The sequence below is a fragment of the Ambystoma mexicanum genome, chromosome 2p (assembly GCF_040938575.1).
Source record: "Ambystoma mexicanum isolate Mex_15411 chromosome 2p, UKY_AmexF1_1, whole genome shotgun sequence".
Taxonomy (NCBI): domain Eukaryota; kingdom Metazoa; phylum Chordata; class Amphibia; order Caudata; family Ambystomatidae; genus Ambystoma; species Ambystoma mexicanum.
This window is the reverse complement of record NC_090923.1, coordinates 1,425,755,654-1,425,774,809: the sequence shown is the minus strand read 5'-3', so window position 1 is coordinate 1,425,774,809 and position 19,156 is coordinate 1,425,755,654. Positions and strand designations below refer to the sequence as shown.

At 47.7% G+C, this 19,156-nt stretch overlaps 1 protein-coding gene across 2 annotated transcripts in view; it reads left to right on the top strand.

The window, feature by feature from the left end:
• Positions 1-19,156, top strand: part of LOC138567581 (zinc finger protein 665-like) — a 728,415-nt gene that overhangs the window by 147,585 nt on the left and 561,674 nt on the right. For both annotated transcript variants that reach the window (XM_069645953.1, XM_069645952.1), the window contains exon 4: positions 17,812-17,922. In XM_069645953.1, coding sequence (XP_069502054.1) covers positions 17,812-17,922 — 111 coding nt within the window. The remainder of the gene's footprint in view (positions 1-17,811; positions 17,923-19,156) is intronic.

Sequence of the window (19,156 nt, the reverse complement as noted above, 5' to 3'; positions counted from 1 at the left end):
GAGATAGCTTCTCCCGATATTATACGATAAACGAGTTACACAGTTCTCATAATAATGTTGAGCCGTGCAAGCTAAACCAGGGGCTATCCAGTCTCTTTGGAATAACGTGATCATGGCATTTTTACCTGAATGGACCCCGCCATGGGCTTTGTGGACCAAATAAGGGAGTAGCACCTTGGGTGCCACCAGGCGGCCGTCTGGGGAATGCCACACTGAGTCTACTCCCAGAGATATACCTACGCTGAGTACAGGTCACCTTCTCAGTCTCCGTAGCTTGATCTTGGAGGATTGCCAGACTGGCAAGGGACAGGATAGGTGACCGTGGAATCGCAAACCTAACAAGGCCTTCATTAGGAGCCAAGGGCGCTTTTAGGCCTGCTGGGTGAGCTGCACCATCATCTAAAGCATTTCCTAGGGCAGTAAAGGACTTTGAGGGGTCGTGCCCTCAGCATTTCACTTTAGCTATGGGTGCAGGGAGTAGCAATGCATCTAATGGAGCTGCATGTATTTTCCATTTTTGATTGGGGTACCAGTGGAGGTTAAGTATCCACATTGTTTCCCTGAGGTCACCAAAGTCATGGACCACCCTGTGTGCGTACCTGGAGTCAGAGTAGATTGTTACAGATCTTCCCAGAGCCAGAGCACACGCAAGTGTGAGGGCCACGAGCTTGGCTACTTGTGCTGACTTGTCTGTGGGTAATCTGTAATCTTCTAGGACTGAGTGAGGTGTACACACGGAATACCCAGAAACCAGTTCTCCAGTCTCCAGGACCCGGATGCAAGAGCCAACAATGTGACAGTCATGTGGCTCCCTGTCTTCAGGGGTCGGTAACACTGATGCAGGGTTAAAGACAGGGCAGCGATTTAGGGTCATATTGACAGTGGAAATTAGCAGCGTCTCATACCTTGTAAGGAGGGAGTTGGATACTTGCTGGGTTTTAACTTTCAATAATAATGACAATATGGCAGGAGGGACATAAATTGTGACGGGATGCCCTTGGACCAGGGAGTCGGTTTTCTCAATAAATAGGTCTGCAGCAGTGACAGCCCACAGACAAGCTGTAAGCGCCACTGTCACTGGATCTAGGGTTATGTTGCGGTAGAATACGGGTTGGTGCTTATCACTGTGTGACTGAGTCAACACACCTTGTGCAAACCTGTTGGGCTCATTGCAAAATAAGACAAAGGGCTTAAGTGTGAAGTTCTGAAGGGGCTTCACAATGGCTACAAACCCAGGGACCCATTGCCTAATGTAATTTACCATACTGATGAACTCTCTCATCTGCATCTTGGCCCGGGGTTGGTGGAAATTTGATCGTACTACCGGTGTCTTTCCCTAGCGGAAATCTCATGGTCCAGGTATCGCACTCGGGGCAGATATAACTGTAACTTGTACTTAGATGCCTTGTGACCCTTTTCAGCAAGCGTTTTCAACAGAACCAGTGGGTCTTCTTCACATCTTTCCAAGGAGGGGGAGGCTACGAGCAGATTGTCAATGTGCTGCACTAGTTGTTGACTCTCCTGGAAACTGTACCGAATCCAGATCTCTTTTTAAAATTTGGGAAAACAGTGTGGGGCTCTCTCCGTACCCCACTGGGTGACGAAAGAAGGTTTATTGCATACTTTTTCGGGTGAACGCAATGAAATATTGCCTCACCAGGCATATGGATATAGAGAAAAATGTTGAACATAAGTCTACGACAGTGAAGCATTTTGCAGTTTAAGGAATACTTGACAAAATTGTAGCTGGATTGGGTACCACAGGAAAGGTTGGTGTCCAGTCATTATTTCGAATTCCAAAGGATCGAATGCAATACATTCGAATCAAAAGGACCGAGAAAGAAAACGCCTTTTTTAAAATGTATTTTTTTTTTTGGTTTTGGTATAGGTAAAATTAGTGGTTTTTGGCCAAAAAAACAGGGGTTTGCCCCCCCCCCCCCCTAAACAAAGTGCATTGTTTTTTTTTCCGGTCCTTTTGTTTTCGAAAGTATTGCATTTCGGAACTTTGTATTAGATTCTTTAACCCGCAACCGGAAAGGATGGCAATACGGTGGCATTCACTGCACGCAGGTCCTGAATAAAATGATACACCTATTTATCTGGCTTCTTTGTAGCCAGTAACAGAGTATTAATGGAGCTGCATGTAGGCACAATGATACCTTGTTGGAGAAGGGATTTTATCACAGGGCGTATGCCTTCTGCCCATCAGGAAATATGATACTGGGGTACACATGGCAAGGGTTTTTCAGGATTCAGTGTGATCTTAACTGCTTCAGCATTTCCTGTGTACCCAGTATCATTTGTATGGGTTGACCATAAACGGTCCGGGACCTGGTCCAACAACCCCTTACATGTACAGTGGGTGTCGGTCCGGTCTTTGGGGTTCGAGCAGGCTACTGTGCCACTACAGCTTGCGGTGCTGTACGCGCAGCATCCTTAATCCCCAAATGTTGTTCAAAACATCATTTTAGACGTTCGAGGTACCCGCCAGGTGTTCTCCTTTGCCTGTTTCCACAAATTTATTTGAGCCCAATCAGTCTTTCAGGGGCACATTTCAAGAACAATTTGTACCAGAGTATTAGTAAAAGATTTTAAATCTTTTGTGCAGCTGGTTCTTCGGTCAGCCAATTTGCATGCAACTTAAGTAAAGCAAATGTGTCCGGGGGCAACACTGATCACAATAACTGGTTTAAATCAACACAAGTGGGGTGATAGCAGTCTATTATTACTTGGAACTCCTCATGGAATTTGACATGGTCTTCTCGTGTTTTGGGAAATCTCTGAACTATGTTAAATAAATCAGTGGCGCTCCATGGGGCATGTAATGTGACTAGGGTGTCGCCCCCTCCTGGGAGTTGTCTGAGTGTGAATACGCCAGTACTAGAATTTGTCGAGTTCTGGAAACCTTTGATTGTGCCTGAGGATGATGAAAACAATTTAGAAATCTGAGCTCCCATTTCGGGAGTAAACGGACCATCCATTTGCTGTTTGGGTGTAGACTGGTGGTAGGTAGGTGGCTGAGAGCAATTGACAGCAAGCTGTTGGCTTGCTGGTGGTTGGGTGGTTTATTCAAGATTGCTGGGTTATAAGTGTCCAAAATATCACCAGGCTTTCTTTCAACAGCGGCTCTCCTTGAAGGACCGGATATAATCGCTTGTACCCAGTTTTGGGGGTCGGAACAGGCAGGTTTGTGCACTCATTTTTCATGCCTTTTAATTGCCCTTGGAGCTTTATTTGAGATTCATTTAGTGCCCAGGTCTTAGATTCTTTCGTTCTTTTAGTGGCTTCGGTGTACCAGTCGAAGTAGCTGTCCCACTGGCGTTGGTGTAGACATGAATCCTTTTTCTTTAGTGCCTCATAGGGCCTCATCAGTGAGGAGTAGCTTTGGTCTCTTGTGCCTCTAGGCCCAGCAGGGACGGGGAGGGTTAACCTCTGCCATTGCTCTGGAGGGTTGCCCATAGCAATGCCAGAGGTAAAGATTAATTCTAAACCTTCCATCCATCACCTCTTTTGTTTTGCTATAGTCACCCAAAGTGGGACGGGTATGCCCAGACGTAGAGACCCAAGCTACTCCTCACTGATGAGGCCCAACGGGACTGAAACATGTCTGGGGATGCTTGTGGTCTTGTGCAGAACGGATGTGACCCAGCAGTTCGGGCTGAACTGCTCCTTTTGGGGTAGGGCCAAGTTTGATTTGCATATGGTCTTTCGCCTTTTGTAATGGCTTGGTAGGGCGAATAACGATGGTCTGGAGGGTTGGCCAGAGCAATGCCAGAGGTGGAGATTAATTGAAAGCTTCCAGCCATCCCCTTTTGTTTTGCAGCAGTCCCCTGTGCAATCTTTCCTCTTTCTTCACCTTCCTCTTTCTCAGCTTACTCGGGCACATCTATATCTCAACTTCCTTTCATCCTAGCTGAGAATATATGGCCTCATGTATAATCCTCAGCCAAAGTACCTGCCCGCTGATAAGCAGGGGACAGCAGGTAGTTCTTTTCTGAGCTTTGATTGAGGCACAATAATTTGGCACTCGGGGTGAGGAGAGGTGGGGGGTGTTGACAGGGGGGCTCCAAAACAGCAGACAGCCATCTTAGATTAAATAAATGTGGCATGGAAGAGTTCCTGGCTGGGGCTGCTATCTGCTCAATAAAAATTGAGTTTTGAGTTATTCTTCACAACTGTAGATGGGAAGTAGGTGTTTTGCAGGGGAAAACCCTGTTTCCCAGTGGAGTTCAGGATGTTTCAGATCATTTGATGCTGATTAGGAAAATGGGGGATACAGATAATGTTCCCATGTGTAGGCTGCTGTGATGTGAGGGGAGATGTTTGCTGTCCCTTTCTCACACACCCCAGGTGATGATAGGGGCTCCCCCTAATGGTTTACGTTTCCCTTGCATCTTGACACATTTTGGGAAGTTCTGGATCCATTCCGGTTTTTTCGGCTTGAGGGACCAAGGGGTTGTGGGATATGAAGTTCAAATAGCCTCTGGTTCAGCCTTTTCATGTTTCCGTAAACGGCTTAAGGTCTTGAATATTTCTAGGGCCTATCTCGCCTCTTGTCCTCCAAGCAGATTGCCCAAAATGGGGGTTTCTTTTGCAGCAATGTTCTGGATCATTGTGGGATCTCAGAGAGGTCGATAAAGGGTGCTGATTATGGGGAGTATGGGAGTACTCTGGGAGAACCCCAGCCTACAGCCCCCATGGATTGTTGCCTAGTATGTGGCTTCACCTGGCCCTCATAGTCTCCTGGCGGATCTAATATGATCTGTCATACACACTATGAAAGTAAACGCGGTGTCATTAGCAATGCCCTTAACTACTTAAAGTATGGATAACAGAATCATTTTTACATGTTTTCTATGTAAAAATGAACTTTAGTATGTATATGCACATAACAATTTTCTTTAGTATGCAAAGTAGGAAAGATAGGGCACTTTATAAACATTGAATGTGAATAAGATTGTGTTTTATTATACACTAGCTGTCCCCGGCCACGCGTTGCTGTGGCTCAGTCTGGTTAAATGGAAAAGAAAGAAAAGAGAAAGCGCACGTTTGTAATATATGTTTAATTTCACAATGCTTGTGGGTGGTTGAGGCAGTTTAATTTTCCTGGAGGCGGAACACATTCCTTTCGTTTCTCCATAAAATTTCAGAGCCTTCCAGTAAGGACACACTTCAGTCATGGTGCTGATGAGAACATGACGGCTCAAACTATAATCAGCTGGGTTGTACCGGAATGCAAGGCGATTGTAATAGCGTGACTGCTGAGCACGGAGTCGTGTTTGATGCTGATCTGCTTTTTCTCGTTGACATCTTCGTTCCAAGCAGATCTGAAGCTGCAGAACGCGATCACCGTGCTCGCAACCGTGCATCCTAAAGTCTGGCTGCACGTCACTCTGCTGCTTCCTCGGCACGTATTTGAGCCAGCGTGTGTTGCTTTTACGTCCAACAGATGGCGCTGGTTTGCAGTAAAATGTTTAGTATAGCATGTGTTGCTTTTACGTCCAACAGATGGCGCTGTTTTTCAGAAAAGGCATGTTTTTCCTGTCACAGGTGTGACATCTATGTATAGTAGGTATATAAAAACACACGCCTATTTGAATGCAACGTTGTGTCAAAATTTCAAAGCAATCGGTGAAGAACTTTCGGAGATTTAAGATTTTGAACAAACGAACATTTACATTTTTATTTATATAGATTGTGCTAATGTAGCCCATGGCGCAAATTGGGCCTGGCTAGATATGGCTACATATTTGTTCCCTGAGGGACATATAGAAATAGACCTACACACCAGGGTGTAGAGAGAAACATATTTTTATTTAGTGTTGTGCATGTGGTGTTTCAGTACACTTACCTGCACTGTTTAATCCACCAGGGGGCTGGATCGAAGGAAGAAAAGAGAAGGTACAAGGGGCCTAGCTCCCCCTGTCCAAGAGTGAACATTCCAAGAAAGACTGTTAGAAAAACTACAAACTGTTGGGCAAGGAGAAAAGGAAGGAGGCAGCACACCTCATATATCTAGGGAGCAGTGGCCTCAAAAGGCCCCTAAGAGCCTAATGACATAATTGAAAGAGGCCTCGTGTTTGGGTGTGGTATGGAATCTACTAGCCCGTTGCATCCCAGGCAGCCATGGGGCCAAGAGGGCTGTCAGCATGCCCATGGGCCAGACCAGACAGGCTCAGTCAGTACATGGTCTGGGGGAGAAGAGGAGCCGCCCAACTTGGGCTGCATGTGTGTGGGGTGGCATCGAACTGTGCAATACAGCCATGCTGCTGGCACCAGCCAGGCGGGTTGGGCCCAGAAGGTAAAATCTCCCTGGCCACATGCTGCAGGGTCGTCGCCGGCAGCAAAGAGGTAAGAGGCATAAGTCTGCCTCTAATGTCGGGGAAGGTAGTGAAGTAAAGGTCTAGGTTGCAATGTCTGAAGCCCAAGTGAAGCGGGGAGCTGGTGGCGGAAATTCGTCCTGCCATAGCGGTGAAGAAAATTCCCGGGATGCCACGTCCAAGTGGCCTGGGTAAAAAAGGGGACCTCCAGCACGCCGGCTGGAGCCCGGGGGAGTGGGCAACCCACGCTAGGCTATCTCGAGAGGAAAGTGAGGTGGGCCAACATCCAGCTAATGAGCCAGGCATGGCAGTGATCACAGTGGCATACTGTTACAAAGCAGCTCCCAGCCTTCTTAGGTTGACATGCTAGGTTTATTACAGCTTCTCAGGACACCTTCACAAGCAGTTACATAGTCCTTAAGTAAGTTACATTAATAGGACAGAACACACTGGCAGCCCATCACCCAGGCTTCAGGCCGACTACCTGCCCAACATGGAACCTTCCCTCAGGCATTCTGACACTCAGACACAAACACTCCACATGACATCACAACATTCCTTCTGCATTCCCACTACCAAGCTAAGCCAGACACAACACATCTCCTCCCCTTACATTGGCACATTGCACAGAGCAACAATACAGAACGCATACACAACACACCTCCCCTCTTCCGACAACAACACAGACATTACACAACACACCTCCATGCACATCAAAATCATTCACACTAACTCACATCATCAGGGCAAGCACACGTGCTCTGACACTCAAACACTCGCCTCATACCCGATGCGCTTGCCAGGCACACCAGGACCAACAACTAATGTCGCTGTCGCACTCTGGACCCTGATTGGGTGAAAAGAGTCAAAGAAGGACACACAGTACAGCCAAACACAGCCGCACGTGCACAACGAATAGAACAATACATTATTTGTGGTAAATAAACCACAAAGTTGGGGTAATACGTGACCATGCAATGCCTAATACCACAGGCATGCCCAAACCAACCAAAACCGGGGGCGCTACCACCCATGCACACATACCCCTAACCATGAGTGACTTATACTGCAGTCACAACCCTACACTTACTGGGGGCGCTACCACCCAGATACCAAACCATTCACCTCGGATGACTGACCACAGTCAAGCTCCAGCACTTGGTGGCGCTACCACCTCACACAGCCATACGTGGGATAACCATGCATAACTCATTACAGTCATGCCCCCACATATATGTTGACGCTACCACCATAAACCCATGTACACTGTTCAACCCTGCGCGACTCATCACAATCACGCCCATACTGTACTGGAGGCGCTACCCGCAAACACCACATAACGTGGCGTGGCACTACCTCCCAAATGCCCTTGTGTATATCATTCCACACCCATACTCATAATATTACTGAAGGCGCTACCCCCAGAAATCACATTTGGAAGGCCCAAACATCCTGACCTGGCATTCACACCATCAGCAAAACCATACTTATTTCTCCAGCATTGGATCTTTCATGGATTCACATGCTTTGAATATTCCCCGTCGTCAGGCTGGGAATCCCCGGTACATTATATAGACCCTTTCCCGTAGGAAAACTTTTTCGACGCTTATGCGTCCTATCCACCTCGTTTTGTATCATGCGTGCCCGTGCCGTCAGGACGTCATGATATAAATACAGGCCCCGCCCCCGCGCTCCCTCAGATTTCAACCGTCTTTCAAAGCAGTGGGATCTTCGTGTTACTACTAGTGATAACTAGATTGTTTTTTTGTCTGTTTCGCGTAAGCGAAGTTCAAATCTGGAGAATTATGTCTGGAAAGGCGTTATTTCGCCCATGTGCAACCTGTGGCCTCAAAAAGGTTTATGAAGGAGACGGCCACATGGACTGTATCTACTGTCTCCACCCGCACCACACGGCGGATACATGTGAGATATGCCAGGGTTTCTCCCAAAAAACCCTTAAGGACCGTAAAAGAAGGCTGGTCGACTGGCTTAATGACGGAGCGGGTGCCTACCCGGCTTCGGAAGTTGGCTCCACGGCCTCCAGGAGCAAGTCGGAGCCTCCATCGAAGAAGGTGCGGCCAGCAGAAATTCGCCCTGAGGACAAGCATAAGGGGAAACATGCTGGATCCTCCTCATCTCATAAAAAGCCCTCCTCCTCCTCATCATCTAAGACGGAGAGGCTGGCGCTGTCTAAATCCTCCTCAGGGGACCGTCCCAGGTCTTCCGTGAGTCGAGAAGCTTCAGCCGGGAAGTCGGCATCAAAATCGACAACGAAGTCTAAAGGCTCGACGACGACGACTTCCTCGTCGACCTCGGTGTCATTGACGATGCCTATTACCGTTCAAGCAGCAGCGGTTGGGATTCCTTCGTCGACGGAAACTCAGTCTATGGCTTGGCTGCCTGAGGTCTATGACCCGATCCCCCCTGAGGTCTTACTGCAGCCAGACACGGCCTGCTCGGCGGAAGGGGAAGGTGACATGGTTCTGCAGCCATTGGATTTAGGCTTACGGCCTTCCACGTCGACGACGACGGCGACGAGTGCGAGCGGGGGTATGGTACCTATATCATCCACGTTGCTGAACCCCCAGACAGTTTTGTCTCTGGATGTGCTTAATACTCTTCAGAAGCTACTACAGCGGCTGGATACCCAGTTCCCTCAACCTGGGACGTCATCGTCACTTCTGTCTGTACCTTCCGTCGACGAGCAAACTTGTACGGCTCGCTCGTCGACGAATCACCCATCGGCTCCCCAGGCGGTAAAAGATCGTCCTCGAGCTCAGGAGGAGGGTGAGTTGTCGGAGTCCGACTCTATACATGATGACTCTGGGTCAGACATCTCCCTGTCACCGTCGAGGGACCCGACATGGAATTCGGATGTAGAATTGGAGTCTACGAGGAGCCAGACACAGCCATCTCCCCCTGATGATGTGGGAGCCTTCCATGCAATGATGGGGAAAGCGTGTTCCGAATTCGGCTTGATTCCTGAGGAGCAGAGGAAAGACTGTTTCCTTTTTGACCATATGGGTCAAAGGAGAAAATCGGTATTTGCCATCCCAATCCTTGACCACGTGTGGCAAGAAGGTCTCAAAACGATGCGCCATCCGTTCTCGGAACCAGCCATAAAGGGACGGATCGAGAAAAAGTTTAAAGCTCCGGAGTCCACTCCAAAATGTCTAACATCACAGCCTTTGTCTGACTCGGTGGTGTCGGCGGCAGCAGCTAGGAAGGCCAGGGTCCAGCAAAAATGTTCAACGCCACCGGAAAGCGAGGCTAGGAGGCAGGACGCATTTGGAAAGAAGGTGCTCTCGGTCGGAGCGACGACAGTAAGAGCAGCCAATTCCTTAGCGATCGTGTCACGATATGATAGGGAAATGTGGCACAAATTAGCCCCTATCCTAGAACACCTGCCAGACGAACACCGAAAAGCAGCTATGTTACTGGTGCGGGACGGCGAGGAGGCCTCGAACCACGCTATTAATATCGCAGTGGACCTAGCAGAGTCTGGTTTCAAACAAATCAACCATGGAGTAGTGCTTCGTCGACAAGCGTGGCTCAAATGTACTACTTTCCGTCCTGAAGTACAGTACAAAGTCCTGGACATGCCATGCGAAGGGGAGCACCTGTTTGGCGAAAAGGTTGATGAAGCGCTGAAAGGGATGAAAGAAGACACGGATACTGCTAGGTCCCTCGGCGCCCTTCAAACGGGTAGAAATTTTCGCTCTTTTCGCCCTTTCAGAGGTGCTTCTGGAAACTCCCGCTTTGGAGCCTCGAGGGACCGTGGATTTAACAGGCCCTCGTACTCTTCACAAGGGTTCAGACGAGCGTCCCAGTCGGCACGTGGAAGCAGGGACTATCAAGCCTCCAGGCGGCGAGGCTCAGGTCCGTCGTCAACGAAGAACAAGCAAACCAGCAACCAATGACGGCCTTCGGAACGTCCTGGGGGGTCGAGTCTCTCATCACTTCGACCGATGGAAATGCATCACCAAAGATCGATGGGTCCTAGACACGATTCGCATGGGTCATGCGCTGCAATTCAAAGACAAGCCTCCGCGTCTTCCTCCTTTATTCTCGACACAGCCCCACCTCCAAATCCTACGACAAGAGGCGGAGCTTATGTTGCGAAAAGGGGCGGTAGAGAGAGTTCCTGTGGCACAGGAAGGCCAAGGAGTTTATTCCAGGTTCTTTGTTGTCAAAAAGCCAAACGGCAAATGGAGGCCCATTCTCGACCTGAGGGTACTCAACAAGTGGCTAAAGAGCCAAAAATTCAAAATGCTAAAACTCCAAGAGGTTATCAGATCGGTGCAACCCATGGACTATCTCTCTTCACTAGACCTTCAGGATGCTTATTTTCACATCCCAATACGCCCACGACACAGGAGATATTTAAGATTCGTCGTCGGGAGAAAGCATTTTCAGTTCAAGGTCCTCCCGTTCGGGCTCAAGTCCTCCCCCAGGACGTTCACCAAGTGCTTGGCCCCTATAGCGGCCCATTTAAGGAAGGATGGTCATCATGTCTATCCATATCTAGACGACTGGCTAATCAGAGGGTCATCCAAGGAACAAACACGAGACAGTCTACGAGCCACAATGTCCATCTTACAGGAACTGGGCTTCGCAATAAACTTCAACAAGTCCTCAGTAGAGCCTTCGAGGACCTTGGTCTTTCTAGGAGCGGAGTTTCATACGCACACAAGCCTGGTGAAACCATCCAGCGAAAGAATTCAGAAACTTCAAAACAAGGCGTCGGAATGGAGCGGCGGTACCAGAGTCTCTGTGCGCAAGTACATGTCCCTGCTAGGGACCATGTCGTCCTGCATTCCGTTAATAAACAACTGCCGTCTGTTTATGAGGCCTTGCCAGGAATTTCTAGCGGACCGTTGGGCACAGAGCAGAGGTCGCTGGTCCGACAGACTGGTCGTCGACGAACAACTAGTTCAAGCACTCGGCTGGTGGAAAGTGTCTACTCACCTAACGAGAGGGATGCCTCTACTGGAACCAGAGTTCCAAAAGACGGTGGTGACGGATGCATCGCTGAGCGGATGGGGAGCTCATCTGGATATGTTACAGGTACAAGGCCAGTGGTCTTTGCAGGAGTCCTCCCTGCATATCAACCTGCTAGAACTGAGAGCAGTGCGATGGGCTCTGAAGTCTTTTCTTCCGCAACTGAGGGACTCGGTGGTGCGTGTCATGACGGACAACACCACTACGATGTTCTACTTGAGGAAACAAGGAGGGACACGTTCCAGGTCCCTATCGACAGAGGCACAGAAAATCTGGCATTGGGCCCTTCAACACAACATACAAATCTTAGCATTTCACCTACCAGGAGTGAAAAACGTGGAAGCCGATGCCCTCAGCAGAGAAATGAACGAAGTTCACGAATGGGTGCTGAACGACCAACAACTTCAACAAGTATTCAAGGAATGGGGACACCCTTCCATAGACCTGTTTGCAACGAAGAACAACAAGAAATGCCATCAGTACGCAAGCAGATGGCCTCAGCAGGGCTCACTGGGGGATGCGTTCTCATTCCCATGGACGAACAAATTCCTGTACGCATTTCCTCCTTTTCCCCTTGTCAGGAGGACGTTGCAATGGATCCTCAGGTACCCATGTCGGGTAATTCTGGTGGCCCCATACTGGGCCAGACAAGTGTGGTTTTCAGACCTACTACACTTAGCGGCGGCGGAACCGATGAGATTCCAGAAGACCCCCGACCTTCTGTCTCGACAGGAGGGTGTCGTTTGGCATCACGACCCGGACAGCCTCAAGTTGACGGCCTGGCTCCTGACTTCGCCGAATTTGGTCGGCTAACGATTCCGGAGGACTGTCGACGTATCCTGCAAGCGGCAAGAGCACCTTCCACAAACGCCTCATACGCGTACAAATGGAAAAGGTTCTGTCAATGGTGTGAGGATCAACCAGGTTTGGCCCCGCAATCGATTAGGCCGGAACAGCTCCTTCCATACTTGCTGTTATTAGCTCAAATGGGCCTGTCGGTGTCGTCAATAAAAGTACACCTAGCAGCCATTTCCAGGTTTACTCGTCGACGGCACTCGGCACCATTGTTCAGCGACCGCCTGATTAAGCACTTCCTTAAAGGCCTCTTTCGGAGTTTCCCTCCAGAGAAGAAATTTCCACCGGAGTGGAGCCTCAATCTGATCTTAACGTCTCTTATGAAACCTCCGTTTGAGCCAATGTCATCATCGTCTCTGAAGTTTCTGTCGTGGAAATTGGCCTTCCTGGTGGCCATCACTTCAGCCCGACGTATCTCAGAAGTTCAGGCTCTAATGGTGGACCCACCATACTTACGATTTTTCAAGACCAAGGTAGTCCTAGCCACTAACCCACAGTTCATACCAAAAGCTCCTTCGGTGTTTCATAAACACTCTTCTATCGTGTTGCCTACGTTTTTTCCGGAGCCATGCTCGGGAGCGGAGCGCATGCTACACACATTGGATGTAAAAAGGGCTCTCAAGTTTTATCTTCATCGTACGCAACCGTTCAGAGAAACGAGACAGCTGTTTGTGGCCTATGGGTTGGGTGCTAGAGGAAAAGCCATTTCAAAGCAAGGACTTTCAAGATGGGTGTCATCTACCATCTCGTACTGCCATTCCAAGGCAGGGAAGCCTCTTCTACGACGGCCAAGAGCTCATTCAACTAGAGCAGCGGCATCGTCGACGGCACTGTGGGCCGGAGTCCCTCTAGGGGACATCTGCATGGCGGCTACCTGGGCGACTACACACACCTTTACCCGCCATTACTGCCTGTCGCAGCAACATGCCGAAGACACCCGGATGGGACAGGCGGTGCTTCGACACCTATTCCAGTAAGGTAAGCCCCGGCTGCGGGGTGGCATCCTGTGGAATTTATGACTGTATGTGGTCCGTTTTTTCCCTATGTAAACTATTACTGATGTATACATAATCTTAGGGAACGGCCTTTTGCGAAGAATGTATAGGGGTTTGCATGCACACCTCCTCTTGGGGGTAGTACTGCTATGTAATCTATTCAAAGCATGTGAATCCATGAAAGATCCAATGCTGGAGAAGGGAATAGTTTCTTACCTGTAACTCCATTTCTCCAGCATTGGTATCTTTCATGGATTCACATGCGCCCACCTGCCTCCCCTGATCATGCAAACCGGTTCCCCCACTACTTTGGGGGCCGAAATCTGAGGGAGCGCGGGGGCGGGGCCTGTATTTATATCATGACGTCCTGACGGCACGGGCACGCATGATACAAAACGAGGTGGATAGGACGCATAAGCGTCGAAAAAGTTTTCCTACGGGAAAGGGTCTATATAATGTACCGGGGATTCCCAGCCTGACGACGGGGAATATTCAAAGCATGTGAATCCATGAAAGATACCAATGCTGGAGAAATGGAGTTACAGGTAAGAAACTATTCCCATATCACATATAAGCTTCACCCAAAACCAAACACATGGGAGGCGCTACCCCCACATTCACCAAACAATCATATCCACACCTATAAAAGAAACAAATGAAGGAGCTACCCCCAATCTCACTAAATTCCCGAAGCCAACACAGATTTTCTATACTGTACATAATGCATCACATAAGAGATTATACAGTTCACATTGCATTGCTCTATACATTTGAAATTATGCATTTTTTATTTTTTTAAACACCATATATCATGAATTCCAAACCAGTCCAATCCTAATAGTCCGTGTCGCAACTTAGCAACCTAAACGTTGAAAATCCTCAAGAAGGTTAGTTCTAGACTCTAATACAATACAATAAATGTCAAAAGCACATTTCCATATCCAATCCTTAAAGTCCACGTCGCTATAAAGCGGCCTAAATGCTGAAAGTCCTCAAAAGGTTAATCCTAGTCTTTAAACATGACCCACACCACTCACAAATAATCATGAGAAATCCATGCAGCAAACACCCATACCATTACCTGAAGTAGCTAAACAGAAATGCATTTGCTTAAAACAAGACGTCAATGTCACCTCCTATGTATCTACAAATCCTCAAAGTGTAACCATCCACTCTTAAAACACCAAATTTCAGTGGCGCAGTACACAAGGATAATATCACAAAAGGATACTCAAGTCCCTTCTCCTTGAATCCTTAGAAGATAACCCGTCACCATCTAAGTGGTCTGTCCATCAGTTTTTAGACAACCAAACAGCACCTCGGCCCCCGCACCGTTCCTCCTTCGGTGGGGAGAATGATAGATCTCCAAGTCTGCATTGCATTTACAATACATAGACTTATTCCCTCTCCATGCCGCTCAGAATGCATAAGTAGTACTCCAATGGGGCATCGCATACTTTCCCTTCGCTGGGTAGACCGCTACCTGAACGTCCCGCCACAGTACAACACAGTGCACACTCAACTTCTGTGTGCCGTACTATTCCTCAATGAAGGTTACGCTGCGTCCTGAACACGCAGCCTCACGCCTTTGGGTCCCTTACTCAGAAATCCCCATCATTTCTCACCCTTGACGCGATACAGCCGCATTGTTTAAGCCTCCCGATTCTTGCAACTCCTGAAAGTTCAGCTTGTTTAAACCTCGCAAGCAACGATTTCTGCATCTCCTGAGCCTTCAGCTCATTCGCCAACTCCGTTCACTTCCATACTGATGTCACCATTCCCTTGCCAGACACAGGGTAGTGAAGATCTCTGCTCACCCAACGGTCACTGTCTCTGGCATCTACTGACTATGCTTTATGCGCCATGATCGCTTTACGCTTTACCAGTACAAAGGACACATCCTTTCACCCTGGCTTCATTTACTTTCATTTTATTCATCATGGGGAGCTTTCCCTTGGTTTGCCTTGTCTCTTGTTTCACCTGCTGGGACATATGATTACATCTAATGGGACAGCTCTGCTCTTCCTTTATGGGCAAACCTCCCACTTTACATTGAAAGCAACTACTTCCCACTTCACTTAACCGGGACAGCATCACTTTTCTCCCTATGGGCCAGCTCCTTTCTACATCCTATGCAGCATGACTTCTCATTTCATTACTAGGAGCCAGCTTCCTTTCATCTTCTGGCCCAGCTCCCTCTCCAGCCCCCAGGACTCGGCTCTCCCTCCAGATCATGAGCTGCTGGTCCCTCATGGTGCGGGGTCTACGGGGTCTTTTTCCTCCCCCTTTGGCGCCCTGGGTGATGGGTCTTACTTGTATTGTTGGCAGTGTTGTCCTTCTTCTTGTCCTTTCCTTTCCTGCACCCACTGCAGCAGGTTTCTTCAGCTTCCTACTTTTTCTTGCACTTGGGTTCTTCTTCTTTAAGACCAACTTGTCGCCAATGTTACGAAGCAGCTCCCAGCCTTCTTAGGCTGACATGCTAGGTTTACTACAGCGTCTCAGGACACCTTCACAAGCAGTTACATAGTCCTTAAGTAAGTTACATTAATAGGACAGAAAACACTGGCAGCCCATCACCCAGGCTTCAGGCTGACTACCTGCACAACATAGAACCTTCCCTCAGGCATTCCGACACTCAGACACAAACACTCCACATGACATCACAACATTCCTTTTGTATTCCCACTACCAAGCTAAGCCAGACACAACACATACCCATGACAACGGAAACCCCGTCTGAAGAAGCAACGCAATGCAGGGTTCGGCAGTGTCACGGAAGTGCTGCTTCCCCGATGGAGGTCCCCACAGAAGATCTGAGCATGCCGTGGATGCAGTGGTGAGGATTATAAAGTGCGCCGCGGGGGCTTGGCAAAGAGTGCAGAACCCTTCAAGGCATTGGGACGCTGTGATGAATGAAGATTGCATTGCGGCTTGCCATTATTGCAGGTGGGCCCCCCCAAGGGCATGGGGGCTGCCTAAGATCAGTTGTATGGTGCAGGCAGACACTAACCACCACGGAAAGCATCACAGGGCCAGAGGCACTTAAAAGGGGTGACTGACTGCGGCAGCCAGCCATCTGTAATATCATTAATGTTTGTGTCATTGTTTGTAATGTATTTAAATGCATATTTATATCTGTAGATTTATAGCTATATTTGTTTATAGTTATAAGTAATAAGATGCTAGGAGGGCGTGTTATTAATTAAGAACAGGATATATAAAGAGTTGGATTGGAGGTTAGGTGGGGATAGATAAGTGTATTGTGGTGGTGCGCCCTGGCATGAGAGGGAAATAAGAAGTGGCAGCCTGTCAGAAGCTACCTAAGGGACAGAACCACCAGGTAGATCATAGAGGTCTATTGTTTCAATCAACACTAAGGGTCTACCATTGTCCCCGCTAGGGATGGTGGGTTAATGGGATAGATTTCTTAGAGGGGAATCACACCACGGGAACCGAGAAGAAGGGGTTTAGGGCCGGTGAGGTTTTTATAGTTATTATATTGTGCATTTTATAAATAAAAAAGGGCCCCTGTTGGGATCCCTAAAAAAATCCACCCATGCTGTTGCCAGAAAAGCAAGGGCTACACAAACGATGGCATACATTTCACTCATGCCAAGTAATTTTTCACCACCAACCAGCCAGTTAAGTACTAGTCACTGGATATAACTGTTACCATTTCACTGGTTATTTGATACAAATGCTATTTTGCACTGACTGGTTCTAGTCCTCCCCACACCCCACCTTCCTATTCGCCTTGCCCCCCTTTACCCACTTTCCTCTGAATGACCTACTCTGTGATTTTGCCTCCAGCCACCGCATTCCCCCAACTTCACACCATGGCCACCATATATATCCATGAGGGACTTCCTACCAAACATCTGCTTTGTCTATGGCAGCCATCTACATTGGCTAAACGTCCCCTTTGATGAAGGGGTGCATGACCTCAACTGACCCTTCATCAAAGGGAATGATTTTCTTTTTTTTCCCGCATGCACACTTTCAGCACCTCTGGCCCAAGGTGGGAGTACTAATAGCATAAACACCAATGTTCGTGGGCCAGCTTGGCTAATAGCGGCCCACACCCATCCCAGGCCCTCTTTGCCTTGACCTACCTTTGCTTGCGCTGCTAGGACATAAATGGCCAGGACCACATGCGAATGTGGATGTTAAACCATGTTATAACATTGGAATGTTGGCGTGACCATTGTTAAACAATGAGTCAGCAGAGGTCCTTAACCACGCTTACAAAGCTTGATGCTTCTCTCCACACATTCCCCCTCAATTCTCAGTACCTCCCTTTTCAACTGTGCAATTCTCACTGCTAGGTGCCAAGCAAATTCTCCTGCTGGGTTCTTTTGTTCCTAACCACCTTCTAAATTGTTTGTGATTTATAATGTCATTACAGCCCTGTGAGAGAGGGCTTTATCAGGTGTTGTCATCCCATGCCTGCGTTATGTGACCTGGGATTGCCTCTATAACTCTGGTTTTTGCCGATAACACCTGTTTCAGCCCTCTTCTCGGTGCTGGAATACCTCAGTATGTTGAGAAAAGACAGTTCAGTAGGGCTACTACACTTAATAATGTACATTTACGCAAATAGTATAGGTCCTTAAAATATCAAATCACTCCTCTGTCTGCAGCAAATGTTGATGAGCAAGACCCTGACTTAAAGGCAAGCATTGCAGGATGCCAGGCCATAGCTGATGAAGACGTCTCATCTCTGATTGTGGAAGTTGCTTCTCAGAGGATAGGTGTGTACCTTGTAATAAAGAAACTATGTTACAGTTTGATAAAGATATGAAGTTCCTGAGATGTAAGTATGTTGCAAAAATATTTGACCAGAAAGCATTTATGGAGCATCATCTACTGATTCTGCTGAGAAAATTAACTGAGCATTAATAAGACATTCTCCTCTATCTACAATGCAATGATTGGAAACGTAAACGTGTTTGTTGACACGACTGAAACTCATGCAGCAGATCAGGCAGATCTTTCAGCTCCACAAAAGCCCCTATATGTCTTTTAAAGTAATGATTATGATTTGTATTAAATACAATAAATGTTTGTTCCTTACTTAGGATGATTCCACGAATCAGAGCAGGCCATAATGATCACGTTGCCTTCCATGCACACCCTTAAGACACTTCAGAGATGAGGATTCCACCACGTCTCTCAATGAAATATCGCTTAGATTCACAGACTCTTCGATACACATGTAAATTCTATGGCTAATTTGGCAAATAATAGACTTATATTATTTCTGAGTCTTGATGAGAAGAGTACAGAATGCTATATCTGCGTCAACATTCTAAAATGTGTTCATGAAACAAGAGTACAATCCTAAAGAGATACACACTAGATAATGTATACTCTGTGTGCTTTTAGAATCATATCTGCCCATTTCTAATGCCTCATGGATCTGTACAGACACACAGTGGGAGAAAGATGTGTCCTGTTAGCTAGTTCTTTGGTTGTGGAAGCAGCATGGCTGAGTTCTAATGTCAGCTTCTCCCTCTTGGTGCCTGTTCCCTTTTGGGGGAACATTGGTAGTGCTCTGAAAAAATGTATCATTTGTAGTTACTGTGCTTCAGCTCACCCAAGTTTGCACCCAGACAACGGGAGAGTAGTATTTGATAGCCGTCACCATCTATTTACTTATTTGTTTGAGATATATACAGTACTCCACACCATATGTGAGAAGCCTCAGAGCACTCTGGCGAGTTGAAAGAGGGTGTCTGGATATGACACAGCATTACACAAGGAATTGCCTTCAGGTCTGTTGTTGGGCCATTAGTGACAGCTTCGGGAGATTGCAGTCTAAAGGCAGCAGTCTTACTAAATGAGTGCTGTCAAACTGGGTAGGCAACAACAGTGGCATTAGGAAGGAGTTTTCACACTTCTAATGGATTGTGTCCTCCCACAGATTCCTCATCTTTGATATACCGATATCCTGCTTGCAGCCTCAAAGAATTTTGACAACAGAGG